Source organism: Eupeodes corollae, chromosome 1 (assembly GCF_945859685.1).
Source record: "Eupeodes corollae chromosome 1, idEupCoro1.1, whole genome shotgun sequence".
NCBI classification, from domain to species: Eukaryota; Metazoa; Arthropoda; class Insecta; order Diptera; family Syrphidae; genus Eupeodes; species Eupeodes corollae.
Genome location: NC_079147.1, coordinates 267695429 through 267720017, shown reverse-complemented (window position 1 = coordinate 267720017; position 24589 = coordinate 267695429). Strand labels below are relative to the sequence as shown.

General features: G+C 33.9%; 1 protein-coding gene across 2 annotated transcripts in view; it reads right to left on the bottom strand.

The window, feature by feature from the left end:
* Nucleotides 1-4131: 4131 nt before the first annotated feature.
* The window catches only part of LOC129938393 (ankyrin repeat and BTB/POZ domain-containing protein 2), a 62039-nt gene continuing 41581 nt past the window's right edge, over nucleotides 4132-24589 (bottom strand). Inside the window, exons 1-5 of one of the 2 annotated variants that reach the window (XM_056045926.1) lie at nucleotides 15751-17236; nucleotides 5382-8341; nucleotides 4956-5319; nucleotides 4565-4889; nucleotides 4132-4504 (exon numbers count right to left, since the gene is read on the bottom strand). In XM_056045926.1, the coding sequence (XP_055901901.1) occupies nucleotides 4235-4504; nucleotides 4565-4889; nucleotides 4956-5319; nucleotides 5382-8341; nucleotides 15751-16652 (4821 nt within the window). In that variant the 5' untranslated portion in view covers nucleotides 16653-17236 and the 3' untranslated portion in view covers nucleotides 4132-4234. Of the gene's footprint in view, nucleotides 4505-4564; nucleotides 4890-4955; nucleotides 5320-5381; nucleotides 8342-15750; nucleotides 17237-24589 lie in introns of those variants that run through there. The other variant, XM_056045927.1, reaches the window with a different exon arrangement.

The window sequence follows — 24589 nt, the reverse complement described above, 5'->3', positions numbered from 1 at the left end:
TAAATCTAAATCCAGTCCAAATGCAGCTTGGTTTAATAAGAGACTTATTAATTTAAAAATAAAAAAAAAAACATTAAACTTTTTAAAATGAATCACGAATGTACTGAATTTAGGTCGAGATATTTAAATTGCAAAAAAGGAATTTAATACCCTCAATAAATTTGTGTATCGATCCCATTTGTTTACTTTAGAATCTAATATAAACAATTATAGTCATTCCTATCATGAATTCCATCGTAATCGGAAATGTTTACGAATCCCGAAAAACTGTATCATGAAATCCGTTCATAATGCAAAATTGTATGAGATTTTCCACTACGAACGGATTTCATGATTAAGTTTTTCGGGATTCGTACAAATTTCCGATTATGATGGAATTCATGATAGGGTGAGTAAAAGCTTATTTGGAATTTTATTAACTCTAAACGTAAATCAAACGCTTATCCAAGCTGTATGAAGTACTATACATCAACAAGTGGATTGAATGAGATTTGCAATCTTTTTGCTGTCTTCTTTCAGTCTGTTTATTCGCCAAACTCACCTTCCAATCTCGAATTGCCCCTTATTCTATTATCTCTTAATGGGTCTACCACGATATCTAGAAATTAATTATCTAGAAAGTAAAAATCTCGAATATGAAAATCTCGAAAACAAAAATCTAGAATGGAAAAAATCTCGAAAACAAAAATCTAAAAAATAAAATCTCGAAATGCCAAAATCTAGAAAAAATAAATCTCGAATGCAAAAATCCAGAATGCATGTTTGAATTTTTAAGGCAATGTTTAAAATTCGCGCGAATACATTCTGGATAATTCACTTCTCCTTAACAAACTTAAATTTGACAAGTTAAGTTATCAATCATAAAATTGCACATTGCTACTCATGCACTTTTCTAATTGTTTTTAAATTTTTTTTTTCTTGTTCAGAAAATAAAATATTGTTTTAACTGATGTATTTGTGTTTTATTGACTTTTATCTGTTAAAAATACAAAAAAAAAATCTCGAATTTATAATTTTTTTGAGATTTTTTTCTAGATAGAGTATTTCGAGATTTTTGTTAATTCTGGATTTTTGTGGATTCGAGAATTTTGCGTTCTAGATAATTTTTTTTATTTTCGAGGTTTTCAGCATTCGAGATTTTTGGCATTCTAGATTTCGTCATGATCCCTCTCTTAATATTGGTTCCATCATTTTACAGGTTTCAGATGTTATGATAGCACTGTTTGAATTAGATGCAGCCAAAAAAGAAAGTCCTGATGGGATTCCCACCATTTTATTATTTAAATGCGCATCTTCCTAGAGTGTTGGAAATTTTCTAACATAGCACCAGAATTTAAGTCAGGACCTAAACAGGATGTTACTTATTATACACCAATCTGTTAAATTTTATCTTTGGAAGATCTACGGTTACTAATCTATCGTTAATGAGTAGTTATATAAAAAACAATTTTGAATCAAATTATCAAATGGATATTTTATTTACAGATTTCGCCACAGCTATCTATTGAGTATATCAGCAGATTCTTTTGAATAAACGTTTGCAATTTTGTTTTCAATCAAACCTTTTCGATTGGTTAAAATCTTATTTCACTCGAAGGCTTCAAATTGTTAAAATTGATGATCATTTTTCGGAACGGATCTTAGTGCCATCTGGTGTCCCTCAGGGCAGCCATTTGGGACCACTATTATTCCTATTATTTATCAATGTAATTCGTGACATCTTCAAAAATTCATCATGTCTCCTATTTGCGGATGATCATAAACTGTATCGCACCACTAAATCCATTCAAGATTGCTGATTGGTGTGACAAACATTTTGTACACATGAATGTTTCTAAGTGTCAAATTATGTCCTGTTTCCGTATCAGTTCACCTATATATTTCAATTACACTATTAACGATTCAGAACTAGAACGGTTGGTTCAGAAAAAAGATCTAAGAGTTGTACTTGACACAAAACTTTCCTTCTTACCACACATAGACTACACAATCAATAAATCCAATCAAATGCTAGGGTTCATTAAGAGAAACACTTTTTAATTCTTTGGTTAGATCAGTGCTTGAGTACTGCAGTACGGTTTTGAATCCAACTTATAAAAACTCGTGTGAGCGAATTGAAAAAGTGCAAAGGAAATTTACAAGACATGCATTTTTTAAATTAAATTGGATCTCCACCTTATAAAACCAGGTGCCAGCTATTTGGAATACAAGTCAGGAAAATCGTCGTACATACTCCGTAATAATGTTTATCAGTTACATAGTCTCATATCAAACCATTAAAATGTCCTCCATTACTTTCTTCAATATGTAAACGTGTTCCTAGAAGTAATTCTCGTGATTTTCATGAGCGTTTTCATAGAACGAACTATGGTCGTAATAATCCAATCTCCAGTTGCATCACGGAAGCTAGTTTAGTTTGCAATAGATTAGACCTTTTTGGTAGTTGCAATAGAAATACTTTTAAGCTATATGAAAACCATGAAAACAATAAGCTACTTGAAAATATCTTATATTATCAAATGAAGGCTACTATAAAAGTCTCTTCTCATAACTATATGCAATTAGGTTTTTTTTAAATCTAAGGCCTCTTTCACACGTGATGGTTTCGTCCGTACGGTTTTTATCCGTAAGCCATTAATAGTAAACTAATAAAATTAACTAAAGCTTTTACACTGGACGGAGACGGGTTTTTTCAGTACGGACGATTTAAAACAGCCGTCACAACGACTTAAAGGCCACTTTCACACGAAACGTTTCGTCCGTACGGTTAAAATCCGTACGATTTTTTTCCGTACGGACTTTGTTTTCACACATAACGTATTTTTCCCGTGAATCGTTCTCGTTTGGTTAAATTGTATATTAAAACGCTTTAGTACAAGTGCCCACAAAAACGGACGGTAGACGAATGCGTTCGCGTAGTCACGTACGCCACTGATTAATCGGCGACGGCACGGTGTTTATTGAAATCGATGAAGAGATGGTGGTTGTAGATCTTTCCTTGGGTTTTTTCCAGGATCTGCCGTAATATCAATATTTAATCGACTGTAGACTTTCGTGTATTAGGAACACACTGATAAGGACCTATCAGATTGTTGACGATGGGCCTTAGACGTTTACATATTACGACTTAGAAGATCTTGTGAGCGATGTTAAGAAGACTAATTCCCCTATAATTCATGCAGTTTAAACGGTCTAATTTTTTTCAGTATTGGACTGAGGTTCTATTTATTTGGCATGTTTTCCTCGGACCATATCTTATACAGATAAGTTGGTGCATGATCCTAACAAAATTATCTCCAGCTACTTTGAAGAGCTCGACATTCAAGCCATCTGCTCCAGTGGCTTTGTTGGGCTTCAGCTTAATTTTGGCTATTTTTTACTTGGTCCAAGGCGGAAGGACGGGATTTGTTGGCTTTCGTGGTCTGTATTGAATAGATCATCCTTCCTGACAGTGGAATTGGGTTTGTAGTCACCGAAGTGGTCCTTCCATATCCTTATCAATGACTGCGGTTCCACTATGATGTTTCCATTTTCGTCTGCGCAGCTTTTGGTTTGAGGTTTACGTACTTGTGAATTTCGTTTCACCTGCTCATAAAACTTTAAAACTTCATTTGTGTTTCCTTTTTCCTTTTCTGCTAAAAGAGCTTGTGAGCAGCTCCTGTCTTTTTATGCAGTAAAATCAGATTCTTCAAGATTTGAATTCACATGTTTATGTTTAGAACACAGTCAGGTTAATTACACCATTTATATCTTGTATTCATTGACTGTAAGATTCCCAGAAGTTCGCTGGGTCGGCTAAATAAATTTAGGAACTACAAATTTGTAGTTTATGCACGTAAAAACACTTCCTTGTTGAAAAGATTCCACCGTCAAGATGGTGTCTAAAGAATGAAAAAAACACCTTTTTGATTTCGACTATTAAATATATTAAGTAAATATTTTGTTTTTAAATATACAATACAATAATTATAATAATAATTTTAATAATAAAAAATTACTAATTCTAAAATAATTTTAATAAAACTAAAAACTACTATAAAGAAGCAAAAACAAATAATTATTTTAAAAACAAAACATAAGAAATAGGTACTTTATCTTATTGTTAGACGAAAAATACAAAATTGCTTTCAATGTTTTCTTGTTTTTCAGTTTTACTTTTTCATTCAAGTTTGACTTTTAAGATTCTTAAAAAAAGAACACAAATTCAACTTATTTTTTATTATTGTTTGATTATCTATTTTTTAGCTCCACTTTGAGGTGACATTTTCAATGCTGCAGCTGCTGATGGTGAACTTATTTGTGGTCTTGAGAAACTCGTCGAACCAGGCTTACGATTTTTTATTCTTGCCTGTAAGGTCATCAAAAGTCCTGATAAAACATCATGATTTGGAATTTTCTTTGCAAAGAGTAATCTTTTAACTGAATCATCATAAGTCAATAGAGCAACCATATTTTGTAAAAGAAATCCTTGACAATATTCCATAAGTTTGCTGGCGTTATAAACCTTTTAAAGAGATTTTCTTTTATGATTTAAAATGAATTTGTTTTAAATAAAATACACTACCTTTGCATGAATATACATTGCAACGACATTATCAATATCAATCATTTCTGAGCACCTTGCCTCGGTGTACCGCAGTAAGCCTTCTAATTGAAAGAAGCTTGCAGCTGCCATAAGTTCCAAGACATCGTTGTGAGAGACTTCCAGATTATTACAACCTCCACTGTATAGATATTGCATGACCAATTGGAAGATGTGATATCGAATGTCATTGATTTGGACGGTCGGGGCATTGCCATCGCTCAACTTTGAACTGAGCATATTCTGGAAACGTGGGGATGCCGTCACTAATACTATTTTGTGGCCATAAAATATTTTCCCTTCAACTCTGAAAGATTAAAAAAATTATGAAGCATTAACAAGAAGATAAGACAAAAAAAAAACAAAATTTTACCTGAATGTAACATCACTAAGTTCTGGATTATTTACAAATTTCGGATCAATTCTCGAACTATTAACGGGTTGAAGAATTGGTTCTTTTATGGACTTTATAGCTTCCCAGCCGAAACATGTTGCAAAGATGTCAGCTAGAAGCAAAGTTGTTCCTTCATTTTTACTGTATCGGAATATGTTGAACAGCAGGGGAAGACATTCCGAAACGAATTGTGGACTGTAGTCATCGGGACATACTTGCAGAAAGTCCTGGAGCAGTTGATCAATGACTGCATCTAGTCTGAGCTCATGGGCAGCAGCTAGAGCATGCATCCAACAGTGTAGTGTCCAAGGAACACCAAGAGCACGTAGTTCAACGGTAATATCTTTAAATATATAAAACATTTTATCTTAGTGATTCTTAAGCTTTGTTTTTGATCTTACTCACCTAGATGATTATTTTCGGCACTGTGGTACATTGCTTCCTGGAGACTTTTGATTTGAGTTTTGTTCAAACTTGGTGGAACATCCTGTTGACGTTCAGCACCTGCTCGACCACTGCTATCACCTTCAGCTAACATTTCCTCCAGTGACAGAACTTCCCGACTTCCTGGTGCCAGTGGGTGTGATAGAAGCTTCCGCAGACAAGCCCTTTGGCCGTGTGCAGCCGCCACCGATATTGCACAATAGCAACCACGTTGAGCAGAATTTGCAAAACACATTGAGTCTTTTTGTTGAGTTGATAAGAATGCGTGTGCTCCGTGAGCCAGCAAGAGTGATACCACCTCAAGATTTCCCGATCCACAAGCTACCTGAAGTGGGGTTAGCGTCGATTTGTCTTCACTCAGACGAGCACCGCCTTCAACTTTGCCACCTCTATCGAGGAGCATACGCAAAGCTTGGAAATTTGATTTACATGCGGCAAATGTCACAGCTGTCCAATGTTGAGTATCAGGATGAATAGCTGCACCACCTGGTGAGCTCACCGCTGGTACTTCGATGTTTGGATCACAACCGGCATCGAGAAGAGCCTGAATAGCTATATCGTCGTTTCGTATGCTGGCGATCATCAGCGCTGACATCCCCACATGATTCAGTGTGTCATATCTCGTCGTAGGGGGCAAAAGAGTCGAGGCTTGGGCAAGTAAGTCCGCTCTTCCCGTCAGCATAAGTTTGAAGGCAAGTGCGAGGGTTGCACGACGGCCTAGGTCGGTAGTGTCTTCACTCGAGCTCCCACTCACCGAAGTGGAGCTATGTCCAAAATGAGTCTTTTTCGAAGGCAGCTCCTCGTCTCGACCAACCTCCCGAGTTGGACAATCAACCCCAGGTAAGAGGAGCCTGGCCGCTTGCATAATGTCGTCCTTGTCGATCATTATTGCATTTCGGTATTCTGCATGTGCCGAAGAGACCCTCAGCCACTCGACCAAGGGTGGGAGAACTACGTATGCTCTTTCATAACATAGTTCTTGAGTATTTGTTGTAGAAGTGGTTGAGCTGCCTACTTCACTGTGTTCCAACTGCGAGCATCTCATGAAGTAGAACAAAGCTGTTATAGCTGAGTTCGAGAATGCAGTGTGTTGGAACTTTTGCTGGGCCCTCGAGACCAGATCTTTCAGTTCAGTTATGCTTCCTACACACGTAGTGAGCAGACACGGCTCCAGGCTAGAACTTACGCTTGGATTTTGATGTGACCCTGAGCCTATCGAAGTTTGACTTGCCCATCGTGGCATAGTCAAAGCACCAGATGCAACTCGTCCAGCGTTGAGATGGGCATATGGTTGTAGTAAGCCCCATAAATCACCAGAGCTGGCTATGGCCTGTTCCAAGCCAGTTGCAGTTAGGGCTGCATTTGCATCCGAAGAAAAACACTGGAGGAGGATTTCTTCCAAGAGGTTCTCCATTCCCGCACATAAATACACAGCGGCATATTCGTGAATGAACTTTCCCAGTCGTGCATCCGCCATCCATCGGTGAAAGCGTCCAACAGGCAGCTGCAAACCAGCCCGCGAGGACTTACTTTGCTTGAGAGCACTTTCTCCAGGAACTGCAAACATTGCTGCTGCACGGAGGCAGGCTTTAATGCAAGAGTCTGCTAATCCGGGACATAGAACCACTTTGAAAGCACCGGCTATCTCCTGCTTGGAGCATAGTCCCAGATTCGACGAAAGCCTCTGGACTTCTCGTGCAATCCTCACCAAAGCACGCTGAAGCAGGTATCCTAATCTGGGAACAGCCTCAATCGATACTCTCTCAGAGTGTTCCTTGCAGCGGCCGTTCCGGATAACCCTCAATATGCAGTGTTGACTCCAGGGAGGATGTTGCAGCTCAACCAAGCGGTTGTGGGAGTCAACCCAAACGAACTCATCGGCACTTGTGACGTTTGTGTTGACCGTTTCTAGTGATGAGTATCGACCGAGTCTTCTCGCAGGCTCTGAACTCTCTGAACCTGCACTCAAGCTGCTATATGTGCTGGTGCTGGTCTGAGAACGCATTGTAAGCTGCTGAATGGCAAGTTTGATGTCCTCCAGTCCACTGCCTCCCCAAGGGACCTTAGCCGGAGTTGCACGATGTCGGGAACGAGAGTGGTTCGTGCTTGCTCTCGATCGTGTACTGCGGTTTGTGACGCCAGCTGCTAATCGATCTTCAGGCAGTGGACCTAGAGCTCCACCTGGTGAGCTGCTTCCATGGCCGCCAGTATCCGACATGCTCGCATGTCCCGATGATCGATTCTCGTCCGACGAACTGTGGCATTCCTGAACCCTCTGCAGACCTCTGAACTCATGATGGTGTGTCCTTGTTCCGAGGTTCTGTTTCTGTGAAGCGTGTAGGTTATCAATTACCCTCTCACAATGGGTTTTATTCTGACTGGAAAGACTGCCGCTTATCATGGGAGGCTGCGACTTTACCGGTGTACTCTGTGCTGTTAGGCGTGCCGGACCAGCAACTGAACGATGCGGAACAGGCTTAGACTGCCCCAAATGATATCCCACTCCTCCACCACCGCCACCACTATTTCCCAATTTACTCGGATGATGGTCACGCTCAATCGCATTTGTTGCATTTACACTATTTCCAGAGGCTAATTTGTTATTTGGCGAATAACCATCGATTGATTCATGGTGATTTGGACTTGATTGATTTCCAGCTGCAGCTAACCGTTGCGCCACTTCCTTTGAAATTCTAGGTGCTGGTGTTGCTACAGCTGGACTTTGAATGCGTCCAGATGAAAGACCTCCTACACTGCAATTTGTCGTCGAAGCAGTTAGATCGGGAGGTTGAAGATTCGTGGGTGATGTTACACCACCGCACGCATTCAAGTTGCCAGAACTTATATTCACTGCCAATTGTGAATTTGATTGTGATGATGAATTAAAGGGCAGTATGTCTACTCTTGTGCTTCCAGATGGTCTGAAAAGAGAGGAAGAAAAAGTATTTATTAAAAATATGATTAATTTGTATCGTTCGTTGTTTTATTTATGAATTGTGATGATATTTAGATGAAAAATGTTAATGAGTATGGGGAGATTTAACAGATTTCCAAACCAGAAGGATTTTCCAGGCCTAAGGTGTGCAAAACAAATTTTTAAAAATACAATTATTTCTTAGAAAAGGATAAAATGATTACATTTCTGAAATAAAAATTGCATAGATTTTATTTATGCTCAATTTATACGTGTTTAAGTTTGACTGTCATTTATGGAAGAATTATAATTTCTGGAAAGCTTCAAGATCTTAAATTCTTTAAAAATATAGAAAATATTTAGTAAAATATTTTATAGGAGAACGAAAAACTCATAGTTGAGTAAAGCTTTGCGCATTCTTATTGTTCTGCTTAAAAAATAATCTCTCTCAGTATTTGAAACATTGAGAGCATTGGGGCATAAAATTATTATGCACTTATTCAGAAAATAGTGATTTAAAAAATATTGAAAAAAATGTTTGTTATTTTGGTCTAAGAAAAGTTCCGTGCATAAACGATGTTTAAACATTTCTAGATTGATTTATGAGCAAATTTAGGTAACATCACTTCTACGTAAGAGGAAATTTTATGTTTGCGATTCTGGATTAAGTATTTAGAATTGATAGAAGAGCTACCAATACATCTAGAAAAAGTCACAGATTGGTGTGGTTTATGGGCTGGTGGCATCATTGGACCGCACTTCTCCAAAGATGATGCGAGGTGAGCTCTACCGTGAGATGATATCCAACTTTTGTTTTGCCCAAAATGCATGAGCTTAATTTGCATGACATGTGGTTTTAACAAGACGGTGCCACTAACCACACAGCGCGAGCAACAATAGACTTATTAAGAGGCGAGTACTGTGAACATTTTATTTCACGTTCGGGACCGGTCAATTGGCCGCCTAGATCGTGCGATTTAACACCCTTAAACTATTTTTTGTGGGGCTATGTTAGAGCTCATATCTATACAGATATGATATGTCAATTGACATATTGGAAGACAACGTTGAAGCATTTATTCGCCGAAATGTTAGAAAAAGTATGCCAAGATTGGAATAAGCGGATGGACCATTTACGGCGCAGTCAAGGTCAATATTTCCATGAAATAATCTTCAAAACATTTCTTTCCAATAGCTTTTAAAAAGTCACCCTTTATAAGCATTTATAATAACCACGACTATTGATTCTGCACGAATAGACATAAGAACTATTTAAATTATACTGAGAAATACATCCAATACATCCAAGCGTAGATAAATCTGTTTATCAATTGTCAATTTTGAGATCCGAAATATTTGTACAACTGGTAGTCAATATGACAACTTTGGTTTAAAGAATTTAAAACTAAGGTTGTCATACTTTCTGCCTGTAATCTGATATATGAAATAAATTCATACACAAGACGAATCCTTCTCTACTTATTCCTACGAATTAGTCTTGGGGGCCGTCTACCTTCGCGGTTTCAAAAAAACAATTTTTTGTTGCATATTTCTAATGTAGACACAATTAAAAACATGCTATGATCGAAAGCATGCTGGTTTACGAAATAGCGAGCCTTAAACAAAGTTTTGCCAATCGTGTTTAATTGTAACCTTTATCTTTAAACGCGTTTTCTCAAAAGTAGTTTTTTTCAAAGCTGTTGGCACGATTTTGACGTTACTATAGAAAATATCCAAAATATGTAAAGTGTTACTTATTCACAAAACATCTCACTTTTTCGATTTCTTACAGTCTTTGTTAGATTGAAAAACAATGTCAAATCGCTGCCATTTTGTGAAATTTTGAAATATTCAAAAAAGTTTTTGGTAGACCTAATCAAAGTTCGAAAAATTGAGTTAAAACATTTTTTTGTTGTTTCCGAAGTTGAGATATCGTTCCAGTCGTTCTTCTCCGTCGCAACGGCATTAGTGCATTCAACGACGCGTGAAGGGCAAATATTATTAAGAAAATCATCCTTTTATTGTTTTTCATTAAAGTTCAAGAACTGACTAATCAAATAAAAAAAATATTGTTCAAATGTCATGTGTGGTTTTTTTGCAATCCATCCTTGAATAAAAGGCCCTAAGGCTATTTTACAACTTTTCATAACTTTCTTTTGTTTAAATATTTATCGACTAGAGTAAAAAAGAAGAAATATTTCGTAGAGAGAATAAATAAAAAAAACATAAATACGTAGGTAAAACCGCTTAAGGCGTCTTAAGAGCCTTTACCTATTGACAACATTTTTCAAAAAATAAATTAAAGTTTTCGAGTGAATTGCCAAGCAAATTACTTTGAAATTATTTTTTAGGTGACTTTTATGGTGTGTCAAGGACGTATAAATAAAGTTTTCCATACAGCTTTGTCACAATTATCTTTTCTAATTTGTTGTATTAGATATGAATAAAATCATCTTATTTACAAAATTTGTAGAACTAATATGTTATGTATCTTCACGTGTAATTTCACAATATTTCTCTTCGTCGGCATGTTTTAGAAAAATTACAAAAATTCTACAACCAAAAAAGTGTTGTATGTCATACGAAAGTGTGACATTCCAGACATAAGAGTTCCGGCGAGAGTTCTTCCGGTCTACCAAATCAAAACATTACCAATAAACAATAGCATTACAAAGTAATATTGTTTTTAAGCTTTGAAGTCAAAAACATGTGTAAAGCAAATAAATTGTTTAGTCAACATTTATTTTGTGTGCACGAAAACAAACAAAATTCCACATACATATTTATAATTACAAAGAACAAAAACATTCCGATGAATTTAACAAAAACCAATAACGAACATTTAATTCTATTTTGTGAATAGAATAAAATACAAATTGCAGAAATAAAACACGTATTTTGTATGCCACCATATGCGTGTTTGTAGAACATCTGTTTGACAACAATTTTAAATTATTAATAATGTTATGAACGTGAAATACAATCGATTATGATCTAAAAAATGCATACAATCTGATTGTTAGCTTTTAGCATGGCCTTGATTGTTTTGCTTTTTTCATCGTTAATTCACGTGCATCAGCAATTTCGAGCAACTAAAAAATAATTGGTTTATTGACTGAAGTATTGATGCAAAATAATAGATTCAATTAAAAGAATGAAAGGATTCAAAAATTATAAGTCTTAGCTAGAAGTTTTATTTAAAAAGATTATTCTAGAGATGTTGAGTTTGTGTTTGTTTTACTATATGTATATCAATTTAGAAAACAAAGTGAACATTTTGGTTAACCCCAAATATCTCACAAACCAATAACGCTGGCTGAATTGAATTTTATATTATATAATGTGACGTGATATAAGAATTCTATAATTTAAAAAAATATTATTATACCTCGAATATCTTACGAAAAAAAAAATTTGATCTCCAAAATAATTGTATGCGTAAGATTTTAAGACAAATCGAATCGATAGATTTTTTTTACAAAATATAAAAACCTAAAAAAACATTCCTTAAAGTTGGTAAAAAAATGATTTTCGAGTTAAATATTGCTCGAAATTCGATATCTCGCGAATAAATTAAGGTTTTGACTTCACTATGGTTTAATTCTGTGCTGAATAACTTAACATCCCCTCTGTCGATTTGTCTTGCTTAAAAGTTTGTAGGTTTTCGAGTTGGGTTAAAAAAGTTGTGAGTTGAATTATTTTTAAACTTACCAACAATATTTTTAAAATTACCAACAATATTTTTCATATAAAGAAATAGTTTAGTTTGAAAATCTAGTTTTGTTAAATAGATTTTTAGTTGAAAACTATTTTTACCAAGCAGCATTTCTTAAATTTTTACAAATTGGATGAATGCAATAAATTTGAGAGATATCAAGAACCGAATATCAATTTTTACCAAATTTGCGTACTATTTTTTGAAGATTGGATTTTTTTATGAATAAACGACTGTTGGATTTTTATAAAAAAAGTACTGAATATCGAAAATAATATTTTCTGTGATATAAAAAGAGTTTGAAACAATACTTTTAGTTTTTTTTAAAATCTATTTGAGTCGAGAGTAAATTTTTACCAATTTTTAACATGGTTTTTTTTTTTAGGTTTTTATTTTTTTGTAAAAAAAACTGTCAATTCGATTTCTCTCAAAATTTTACTGAATGTTGAAAACAATATTTCTTATAAGATTAAATAAGTTTGAAGCCATAATCTCAAGTTTTTAAAAAGGTAATTGAGTCGAAATTAAATTTTTCCCAATTTTGAGTAATGATTTTTAGGTTTTTATTTTTTATAAGAAAACTGTCAGTTTCATTTTTCTAAAAATTTTACCAGATATTAAAAACGCTATGATAAAACAAACCACCCACGCAATTTTTTTTTAGAGCCGTCTCTGCATATTTCTGCATTATTTTCTGTATAACACAAAATTTATTTGAAGTTGATGTCTCTTCTGGTTCTTGAGCTATGGACGACGAAAAAACGTAGCGAACGTACAAACGTACGTACACACGCACGCACAGACATCTTGCTAAAAATCTCTTATTTCGATTCTAGGTACCTTGAAACTTCGAGAAATCTCAACATTTTCAATTCGAAAAATCGGACACATTACAATAACTTCCCATGGGCAGTTAAAAATAAAAACTTTCATGAAATGCTTTTAAAATTGTGAAAAATTGGTTTTCGACTAAAAATCTAAAATTATTTTAATATATACAAAATATCGATGTTAATAGTTCCTTTTTTATAAAACTTAATTTACAGTTTTTACGTCTCAAGTACCTCGAAAACATCTTAGTCTTGAGTCGTTGGTTGGTTGTACATTTTTGAAGTAATATAAATATGACGAAATTTGCAGGTTCAAGTTTTTAAGTACATCAAAGAAAAAATTTGTTATGTGGACCGGAACCCATTTCTTAAAAAATATTTTTTCGATATAACAATTTTTGAATTTACTTTTCAATTCGCTTTATTAAAAATGAAAAATATTTAGTCTTATAGAATTTTCTATTTTATTTCACTGCAAGTGTATCAGAATTCCGAAATTAAATAGCGGATCCTGGGAGGTGGGAGTCGTAGAGGTCATAATCCCTCAACCTCTTGGATTTTATTTTTTAAAGTTTCGTAGAAATTCAATTGAATTCAAAACTTATCGAATAACGTTAATGAATATTACGCCACTTATATTTTACTTATTTGTTTTTACTGCTTCAAACTTTTTTGCTAAACTTTTAACTCAGGGCCGGACCAACATAATATTATTCGGAAATCGCTTTTCCAATCGCTCACAACAAATTAATCAACTTTTGATCAAATATCCAAGGGCGGTCCTATAAGCCATTATACATTTAAGTTCTATAATTAAAGATTTCATTTAAAGATTTATTAGAAATTTAACGATATTCACCAAAAAGCGGTTTGCTGTTAAAAACAACTAACTAACTAACTAACAACTGTTTTCACACAATTTAGACTTTTTACAAATTTGATCAATGCTTTGAATTATTTTCTACGATCTTTTCTGAGAGAAAAAGCAAATATTAAGGTTCTGAAGTTTGCCAATTTTATATTAAGTTGTCTTTTAATTCCTGAAACTCGTCTTCAGTTCCACGGCTTTTTTAAAGTTTTTTTTTTTTTAATTTGATTTTCCATTGAAAACAAAAACTTTTAAGATCTTACAAAATTAAAGAAAGCTATTTTTTGAAGTGAATTTGCTTTGGAACTGAGATTTAAACACGAAATTCAAAAATATAAATGTCCCAAAAACACTAAAAGTGACACATTTGTTAAACTTATATATAATTGAAAAATATAATTAAATTTTCATATCTATTTATTTAATATAAAGGGTTGGAACCTCTTGAGAACTGAAGTAAAAAGAGATTCTGCAACTTGTAATTTTTGAGTGCTACAATAAAGTCTCTTCTTAAATTAGTTTTTTACCTTAATTTGTTTTTAATTAAGTTTAAAAAAAAATATGCACCTATTACTTTAAATTCAAGAACCTACAATTTTAATTTTTCTCTCTAAAATTTGTAAGACAAGATCAAATATTTTCTAAAAGTTCGCGAAAAACAGTATTTGTTTTTAGAATCTGTCCTCTAGCACCAGCTGCAATCTACAAGTATGTAGACTGGCAACGATATCAATAATCAAAATCAAATCAAATGGGGTGGCGCAACAGTCCGTTGTGAACCAGGGCCTAGTGACTTACAACTCTCAACCATTCCTGTGTGCGAGTACTGTTGTCAGGAATGGAAGGGACCTACAATTTAAGGCCGAATCCGAACGGCTAATTTGAGAAAGCACTTTTTCATGACCAGAATTATTCTTGAAGGAATTGTCAATTCCTCGCAAGAGGCAGTACCCGCGAAAATTAATTTTTTAAATTAAGGTAGCACAGGCAGGGATTGAACCCAAGACCCCTTGCATGACAGTCCAACGCACTAACCATCATGCCACGGGTACTACTAACGATATCAATAATAGACTCCCGAAAACTGAGCCCGAAAACAGTACGTCAAAAAAAATCCAAAATTATTCAAAACAGATTCCTATGAAAAAAGATCATATTTTCCTTGCAAACTTTCTCATATTCTGGATTTCTTCTTATAGAAATGTCAACAAGAACAGAATACATACATTATTTTTGAAAAAAAGATCCGTTTGAATACATTTTCTAACATTTCTGTCTTAAAAGCACCAAAAACCCTTCTCATATTTATAGAACTGTTGGATTCTCGAAATTCTTTCATATGAAAGGAGTCATCCAAATGCAAATAGCTGAACAACAATGTTCTAAAATAATTTAATAACTTAAGTTGTCACTTTGACCCTTGAAATATGTATGTATAAAATGTAAGATAAAGATACACACTATGTTATTTAAATTTTGTCAGCCTCTTTTACAGAACTTTAAAAAAAAATTTTAAGCGGTTTTCAAAAACTCGTCTTTATTTTAAATATGTTACCCCCCTATATAAACAAATCTGGACCGAACCTTGATTCATAATTGTTTGTTCGTTAAAGTCAGTTACTACTTAAAAACAGTTTTAAAATCCTAAAAGTCGAGCAATTGGTCAAAATATAAGAATCCAAATTTCGACAAACACTGAAAGTGAAAACAATTGGTTAGAAGTTAGAAAATTACTTTTTTTTCACTCCTACAAACTTAAAAAGAGATGAATTTGCGAAAACTACCTTTTTCGCATTCTCTATCATCATAATATTAGGTCAGATTACAATCACGAATTTGATTTTTCCATAAATCCGAAATTGCAATTGCCAATCAGAAAGGTGATTCGCAGAAGTGCTAAAACAAATGCCGGTGATCATTAGATTCTTTTTTGTTTTATTGCTTTTAACGTGAAAATTCCAACTCATTAAAAATAAATTAGTTTTTCAAAACTATATAACTACCTTCCATGTCGAGATCTCCATTCTTGAACAAAACTCCAATCAAACGAGTCTTCACTTTGCGATCGAATATCCCAACTATTGGTTGTCGATGTCGAATTATTGTTAACATTATTATTGTTGCGTTCTCGTGTCGATAATGTTGCAACCAAATCATTTGCTGTTTTGTAATTACCGTGAATTCGTATGTTTATTACTCCATTGTTTATGCTTTCAATAAACGATGGAAGTTCTGAGCTAGAGTCATCATTTAAGCATTTAAACGGAGACGACCGCAATGGTTTTTGCGGTGGAGTTGGTCTTGGTGGTGTCGAAGACAAATGCAACTCCAACGGCAACGGCACCGACGAAGGCTGTAAATGAGGTGAAGTCGTTAATTGTGGTTCGCACGTCTTTAACACTATTTCATCGCATAACCGACTCGCATGTATTAAGTCTTTTAAATCACTACCTTGGCCAGCACCAGCACCATCATCAACTTTGCGATTATTATTATTTTGATAGCAGCTATCTTTGTTTTGTCGATTATCTATTGAATCGCCAAAGTATATTATTACTTTGTGTTTGGAGCCATTTTCAGCAGATGATGGAGGTTCTTGGTTTTTATTACAACCAGCAGCTGTAGCTGCTGCAGTAGCCGTTGCAGTTGAAGAAATCAATGGAGCAGGAGCTGTTGAAGATGGAAGTGGTGGCGGCACCGGTGGAACCGACTTCTTTGGAAATTTCGAATTATTATTTTGTTGCACTACTTGACCGCCAATATTACAACGCTTCAAAATGAAATTCTCACTACCGACGACGTAATTATCGGTTTTCTTAAACTTCTTATCCGACTTTTGAGGCCGAAAGCTGCGAAGCTCCCGACACAAACTACAATCGCAGTCCTTGGAGCAATACATCATCATTCAAATTGTCGAATTTTAACTGGGTTAACATTTCGCGCAATCACTACGCCCGTCTTATCTATCGATAATGGTTGCTATTTTTTTACGGTTATATAATGACACAATTAACTCCTTCCGGTCATGATACGAAACGGACAAACGAACGAACGAACGAAATTTTTATAGGTAGGTAAGGTATATATTTCTCGATACGATCAATTAACTTCTGCCTCGAAACTTGTGTGAAAAGTCGTCCATGGCTGTGGATTTTTGATTTTGATTTGTAGATTTAGCGATGCGTGTCGGATGAATTGAGTTGGAGTTGAGTTTGAGTGAGGCCCAGAAAGGGAAGTTGAAAATAATTGTAAGTCGTTGCCGCACTTAAAACCTCATAAAACATGCAACACAAAAGTAAGTAAGCAAAAAACACTCTAAGAAAACAAAAGTTACGAACTATGGCATCCTTTAAACAAACAAACAAAATAAAATTACGTAGGTCTACACGAAATATACAAAAACAACAACACTACTTTTGAAAAATGGACTTCAAGGTAAGTAAGTCTTGACGCGGTCGAGTTCTGAACAAAACTAAAACTTCCAGATTGGAGGTCGTTGTTGGAGTGATCGCGTTTACTTACTTACTAAGTGGGAAGTTTTGGTTTTGGTTTTGGTTATTGTACGTATTTTTGAAATGAAGGGGCTTAGATCTCATTGTTCCAGAGACCAGAGCTATTGCAAAGGTAGGTATAGGTTTAATAGTGAAGCCGATGCGTACAAAAGTCTCTCTAAACAATGGAGGAAAATATTCTCACATTTCTCCTACGTCTTTTGGGCTGATGTTTTGAGTCTTATACAAACCTTTGTTGGTTTTCTTCGTTTTCATCTTTTTTCAGTTGGTGTTGTTTTTGTTTTTCTGTCTTTTTCGTAGGTAAAGTCGTTAAGAAAAAGGTATTTTCGCTGGTAATTATTTTCATTTGCCACGGACTTGAGGTTGGTGCAGATAAAGAAAAAACGTATGTGTAGGAGAAATTACTGATCATTGCACTCTTTGTGTACATTTGAAATTATTCCAAATATGAAACTGTGATTGAAATCAAACCTTGATATGAATGAATATGGATGTGGATGGAAGTCTAGGGTCAAAAACAGAAGACATCATCATCACATCATATCACATCTTTATAAAGTTCATGAACCTTTATCCGATTTGATTTGAGGGAAAGATGGTGTGGTGTCTTCAACAAAAGTGTGATGAACTCAAAATGCGCTTGAAATCAATTTGATATGGTTTAGGCTCTATAAAGAATCGTTTCTATGAATTTGATTTGTACTCGTATATGTAGAGGTTTACATTTGGGCAGCATTTTAAGCGATAAAGCCGATTAGTGCTCGCACGGTTGTGACTTCTGACCCGCATCAAAATATTGGAATATATTTTTTTGATTTTTTGAGTGATTGTACTCATTGTTTGGGAGTTAAAGCTTCAAAAGCATAATAATGTAGATAGTTAAATATTTGATTAATGTCAACGAATTGAGGGCAACCATTAATGGTAGTTTTTGTTTGTTGTTATAGACTTTTTGAGATAGATATAATTTTTGTGATGCGATGATTCATTTTTTGAGGTGTGTATTCTGTGTAATCAGAAGAAACGTTTTAATGACTTTTCACGTTGCATCAAAGATTGTTCGTTGACTGATTCGAAGTGGAATAATATAAATTTAATGGCGTAACAGTTTATTAAGAATAAGGGCATAGCCACTTATGACTGCCAACCATTTCTATGGGCCAGGAGTAAAGAACCATAACGGTTGTATGAGAATAAAATATCAATTTAAACAATGAAAAGAGGCCAGAATGCAACCACACTGATAACTTATAATTGGTACTAAATAAATTAATGGCAGTTTAAGATTTTTAAAAAGTATGCAATCATTGAAGGTTATGTTTTTTGTCGTGATATTCGAGACGTTAAACCAATTTTGTTTGCAGCAAGTTGAATATTTATTAAAATTTTACCAAACGTTAACAACAATATTTTGTTTGTGTAAGATTAAATACGTTTAAAGTCAAAGCCTTCAAGATAGGAGTCCAGATTTTAGTACCCACAATAAGGTCTAAGTTTTTGTAAGAAAAAACTGTCAACTCGATTTTTCTAAAACTTACACCATTTTTCGTTATCCGTATCTCAAGAACCAGAAGAGATATCGATTTGAAATAAATTTTGTTATACACATAATAACAAAAAAAGATGCAGAAAGGACTTTCAAACAAATTTTCTAGGTGTTTTTTTAACAAAACAATTTAAAAATTTTGTCAACCGAAAATATCTTCCGAACCAATGACGCTAGTGACTTAAATTTAATGTTTCGTTACATAATAGGGATTGTCGGGAACTCCCATGGATTTGTTCCCATATTCGAAAAATTGGAAGTTGTATCAAAATGTTGGAAAGAAGTAGAAAAAGAACTTAACAGTTTCGGCCCACCAACAAAATCTATTTCTGAATTGAAAAAAGAAGGTGATAAGTTGATTCATGGTTTTTCTTAAAATAAAAAAAGTACGTGAGGAAGAAAATGCCTGAAAACAAAAGACAAAAAAACAACCGGTGGAGGCCAAACAAGGAGTATAAATTAATTGCGTTGGAAGAAACGGTGATACGGATTTGTGTCTTAGAAGAATTGGTGGAAGAATACCCAGATGCTTTAACTTTTGGTTTCCCAGCTGATCATTGAAAACAGAACTTCAACTCCTCGTCCTACAAAAAAGTCACAAAAAGGCATAACTTGTAACGTCGCTTTAGAACGAGAAATTGAAATCCAAAAAGAACACTGTAATAAGGTTAAAGAGGCAGTTGAGGCTATGAAGCGAGGCAAAAAAGAAATGGAATACCATTTTAAGAAAACATACAGGTCCAATGAAAAAATTAGTGAGTTTCAGAAGACGATGTTGGATGAAACCTCAAGGCACAGCCTTGAAATGGAGGTGATGAGAATGCAGAAATTTAAAGCAAAGCTTGAGTTCCAAAAACGTTTACACAAACAAAAACTTCGTTGTTCTCGTTCAATTTTATCGATTAATAATGAAAATGATTATCTTTGCAATGTATCGATTTATAAGATCAAAACCAACCGCTTTTATTTTTGTATGAGCTCGATTTGGTTATACTACGTTTTCTGAGAATGAAATTAAGTCAATAAAAACAACCCTAAGAAACGTTTGCTTGGACGACAAAATGGCCAAAAGTGGTCACCATCGATATTGCTTTGAAAACACTAATATATTTTTGAGTGTAACTTCCTCAAACTGTTTTTAATAAAATCGTTTGGAAGACCAAGAAAAAGCTTTGATGAATGCTGGAAAAAAGCAAGACAAAAATCCAAAACCTTTTAGATTCGTTTAGTGCTAAAGAAATATCAACTGTAAAGGAACTAAACCTTGAGGGTAGAAAAAAGAAACATCGCTATCGAAATTAAGAAATGTTCAATATGTTCTATAAACAGGGGTTTGATTATTTTTAAATTTAAGTCAAATAAGATTATTGCCATATTTTATCGTTATTAAGATTGAATTGTAAGAAAAACTATGGAAAACACTTCTTCTGGCTGTATTTCAAGGTCTTCAGAAGAAGCGTTAGCAATTATAACAAATTTACAAGCTTTCTACAATTAAATAAGAAATTATACTCAAGAAATTGAATAAACTGTTCCTAATTCAGTACCATCTTAACACAAAGAGGCAGAGTGTATTTTATAAAGCTCACTAAATCATATTTTTAAGCTTGTATGCTTAGCTCAAAGAGACGTGCTAAATTCTGTTGATGATTTGAAAACAGGTTTGAAAGTTATATCCCTTATAATTAAATGGGGCTGGAATGATGCTCACTATAAGGCATACAAACAAAAATTTTCATCAGGTAATAATATCGATGAAAATCTTTTCAGTGGAAACAACGGAAAAAGTACTTTGGCAAAACCCAGCCCCATCATCATCAAAATAGTGCAGACCTATTAAATTGAGTTTTGCGAGTTTTGAAGAAGTCTTCGGAACAAGTAGCAATGTCCTTCGGATGAAGTCAATTTCACTCTTGGATCTTGGATCCTGGATCCGAATTATGAATTGTATTCTTTACATTGCATATAGACCGGATGTGAAAGTTTGCAAGGTTAGAGACTAAGATGCTGAAGAAAAGTTCAAAAGGGTTCAAGATAGATATAGAAGTGAAGCTGGAATATTGGTTGATATTCCAACTCAGCAATACGAATGATGGGTACAGGGCCAAACTATTTTTTTAGAGATGAGGTAAAAACTGTTAAAATAACAAGTATCGACATTGAAATGATCAACAAGTTTTATGTCATTTTATAAACTTTTGAGTCAAGGTTCTAATTGAATTAGATGCCTTCGAGCATTGTATCATAAACAAGGGAACTTTATCTAAAAAACGACGGTTAATATTAATACCAATAAGTGAGTACACAAGATCTTGTTTCGTGGAAAACAAATAATTGCCATTTGCTTTCTTCTAATCGTCCAATTTTCTGAGCTGAAGAAGTCAGAAATTAAGACAGTAGAAAATTAAGAGAACTCTTCATCCGAAAACTTCGTGAATCGACGCAAACATAGATCTTCTAAACAGACTATTAATATCCTCAGATTCATTTTAAGCAAGTGTTAGATGGATCCCAAGGAAGCTAAAAGTTAAATTGAACATGAAGTGCTCTATTGTTTGCGAAATGTCACACTGTGCCCCGAGAAAGTATTGAGTATTGTATTGAGAGGGTGACATTAATTTAAATGTCAAATCTCAATTTATAGACATTTTATTTTTTTGTTTTGAGAATTTGTGTCTTTTCCTGCAGAATAATTTATGAAAGAAATATCAAAATGTTTTAATGTGAATGTGCCTTTATGTAAATGTGCGTGCTTTGACATTTATGTTGTCATAAATTAGGAAAAGCAACTCCTGGCTGAAACACAAACACGCTTCAGCTTCGGCTTCGCCTAACGTTTACGAGTTCAGCCATGAGAATTCAATGCCTGCTATCAATATTAAGCTCCGACCTCACGTCTCATTTGACAATCGTAAGGAAATAACCTAAGGTGACTCCAAACGGAAGCTCTTGTTCTAATTTGCTGAACCTTTGCTTTGTTTGACCGCTCAACAGCTGTAAAAAAGTCAACAAACAAAATACACTTGCTTTTGGAGGGATTCCCATTATTTATAATAGGCTGTGTAAAGTTATTTCCGCGATAAATTTATTTTTTTCGATTTCAAAACTCACATTCTTTTTTATTTTGGAAGAAAATAACAGCTGCTAATGACAGAAGTGCCATTTTAAAAATGTCATATTGGAAGTGTCATTCAAATAAACCGCGAAGCAGGCCCAGCATAACCCAGACGAAGCGGAAGCTAGAGCGTGTTTGTGTTTCAGCCATCAAAAGCACACGATCTGACAGCTGACATTTAACATTTAAAGGGTTACCATATATATGTACGGTTTTTTTTAACCCATAAGTTTGTTATTTTTCTGAATTTTAAACTTATTAACATGGGTCATCATTAATCCATGATTATTCCAGTTTATTGCAACTTTAAACAAATGGTTGCCAATTCTCACGTTAACATAATTTTTGTGTTACTTTGTATCATTTATTAGGATGACGGGCCACCGATTACATTCAAATTTTAATGGTTTTATTTATTTTAAGCTAATATTCCCAATTATTACAAACTTCCATAATCCAAACATTAAGAAAAAGTGTGTTCTTTTAAGTTGCTGATTAAAATTTTAATTATACCCTACTATGCCCTACTTTATTCTTTTTTTTGCTAAACAAAATCTGGATATATGAATGTAGATATTTAAAAATAATAATGATTATGTAGATATTCGTTTCCTTAGCAAATATTTGGTCGTGCTGTTACATTTTTCATAATAGTTTGACCTCATTTAAAAGCGGCAAACAACAACGCCATCTCCAACACCAGCCAATGGGTTGTCGGTCGTCATCAGCATCATCATCATCGTGAGACTTTTGCAGAAACATCAAAAAATTGTTAATTGTGGGCTATTTTTCAATTCCTTTTACAAAATAAAAACCACAGGTTTTACAAATTTATAATTTTGTTGTGATGTTATAATTGAGCAACACGACGAGAGACGTCAAAAAACCTTAGACCAAAGACCGACCGACTGACTGATTAAAACTTACATAAGCAGAAATGGAACATTGAACTTGTGAAATACATTATCTTAGATTTCAAACGAATTTTTTAAAATTTTGTTAAGTTCATCTTACTGTCATAAATCTGAATGGGGACGCAAAAACATTAATGAAATGAGTCAAACAAAAATTTATAGTTTTTGAACAATACGAGTATGACGAACTTTAATTTTTAGTTTCATTTCTGTGATTTAGTCGTAAAAGAACACCAAATGATAAACGATTCGGATAAGTGATTGTCAGCAATTAATGTAATAATAATAAAAGAGAAGAAGTTATTGTTTAAGAAAAAATGGCTAAGTCAAGCGGAAAATGGACTAAGTTAAGTACCCCAATCGACGACGACTTGAAGAGATATTTTTCACGCAAATACTTCATTAAAGCGGTTTCTAAATCAGTTACTGTGTCAGTTGGTCAATAATACCAATTTTTTTTGGAGATGTTTATACTGACGCGATATTAGAAAATGAAAGCTTACTACATTTTTGGAAATGTTATACTGGGTTAGATTTATTTATGATGAGGTCAAATTTAAAATGAAAACACAAAAAAGGAGATTTTCAAGTACAAAAGCGTGTTGATGTAAATAGTTATTAAAAACAATGTCGACCTTGTTAAATTTCACTCAACTGATGTTTAGATAAAAATAATTACAGCTTTTTCTTGCCTTTTGTTTAGGAACAATTTAAAATAGGTAAGCAGGTAAGCATTAAATGACAGTTAAATAGAATAGGGATTTGAAAACATTAAAATTCTCTTTAACAAGCAAAAAAAGAAAAATATGTCTCATGATGATTTTGATCGTTTAAGCGTGAGATTTAATATTGTTTAGATTTACAATGTGTACAAATTTAGGTTGATATGCTGTGATCTGATGTTAAAAAGAGAATTTCACTAATTAAGGCATGATTAGCATTTTTATTTCAATGAAGTTACTATAAATTTCTAAATGTCATAAATGGTATATTCAAAGCTAGTTTAATTCTTGATTATTCCAGCTCGTATATTCTAATGGATTGTCCAGGGAAAAGAAACATTTTAGAAACATTTCAAAAACAGAGGAACAATTCTAAAAAATTTCTCTCTTTTCCATTCGAAATTGGAAATTTTATTTGTTTCCCATAAGCATTTAAATAGTAAGTAAGTGCGTAAGTGATTTTATAAACAAAATCAAAAAAGCCGGTGCTATGTATATCTGAAATTTGCGAAAATATTATGTTGACAAAGATTTTGTGCATAAACTGGATACAAAAATTGGAAATTGCGAGACATTTCAGAAATGTTTTAATTAATTAAAATTAGTAATTATTATTAGTAAAATTAGTAAATAAAGAGAAAACAATGTTTCCTGAAATGTTTCTTTGGTTTGGACACACCCTTATCACGCGAATACCCCAAAATATTTATGCATGAATCCATTGTTAAGGACTTATTAATACCCTTAAAATGCTAACGTTTAATCACAGTGCGAGTGTAACGAAAATAGGGAAGGATTTAAGAAGAGAATATTAAAATGGGAGAGAAAGCAGAAAATCTCTATACTTAACAGTATGAAAGAAATTGAGCTCAAGGGTAAACTGAAAAACATTTATCGAAATGCCAGGATTACGGCTAAATTGTTTTTGGGGCAGAATGTTCGACAGAACATTCTTTGTAAAAATATCTGCAAAACAATGAAAGGCATGAAACATTGCGGCGTTGTTCGAGTAATGGCTATCGCCTTTTTCAAA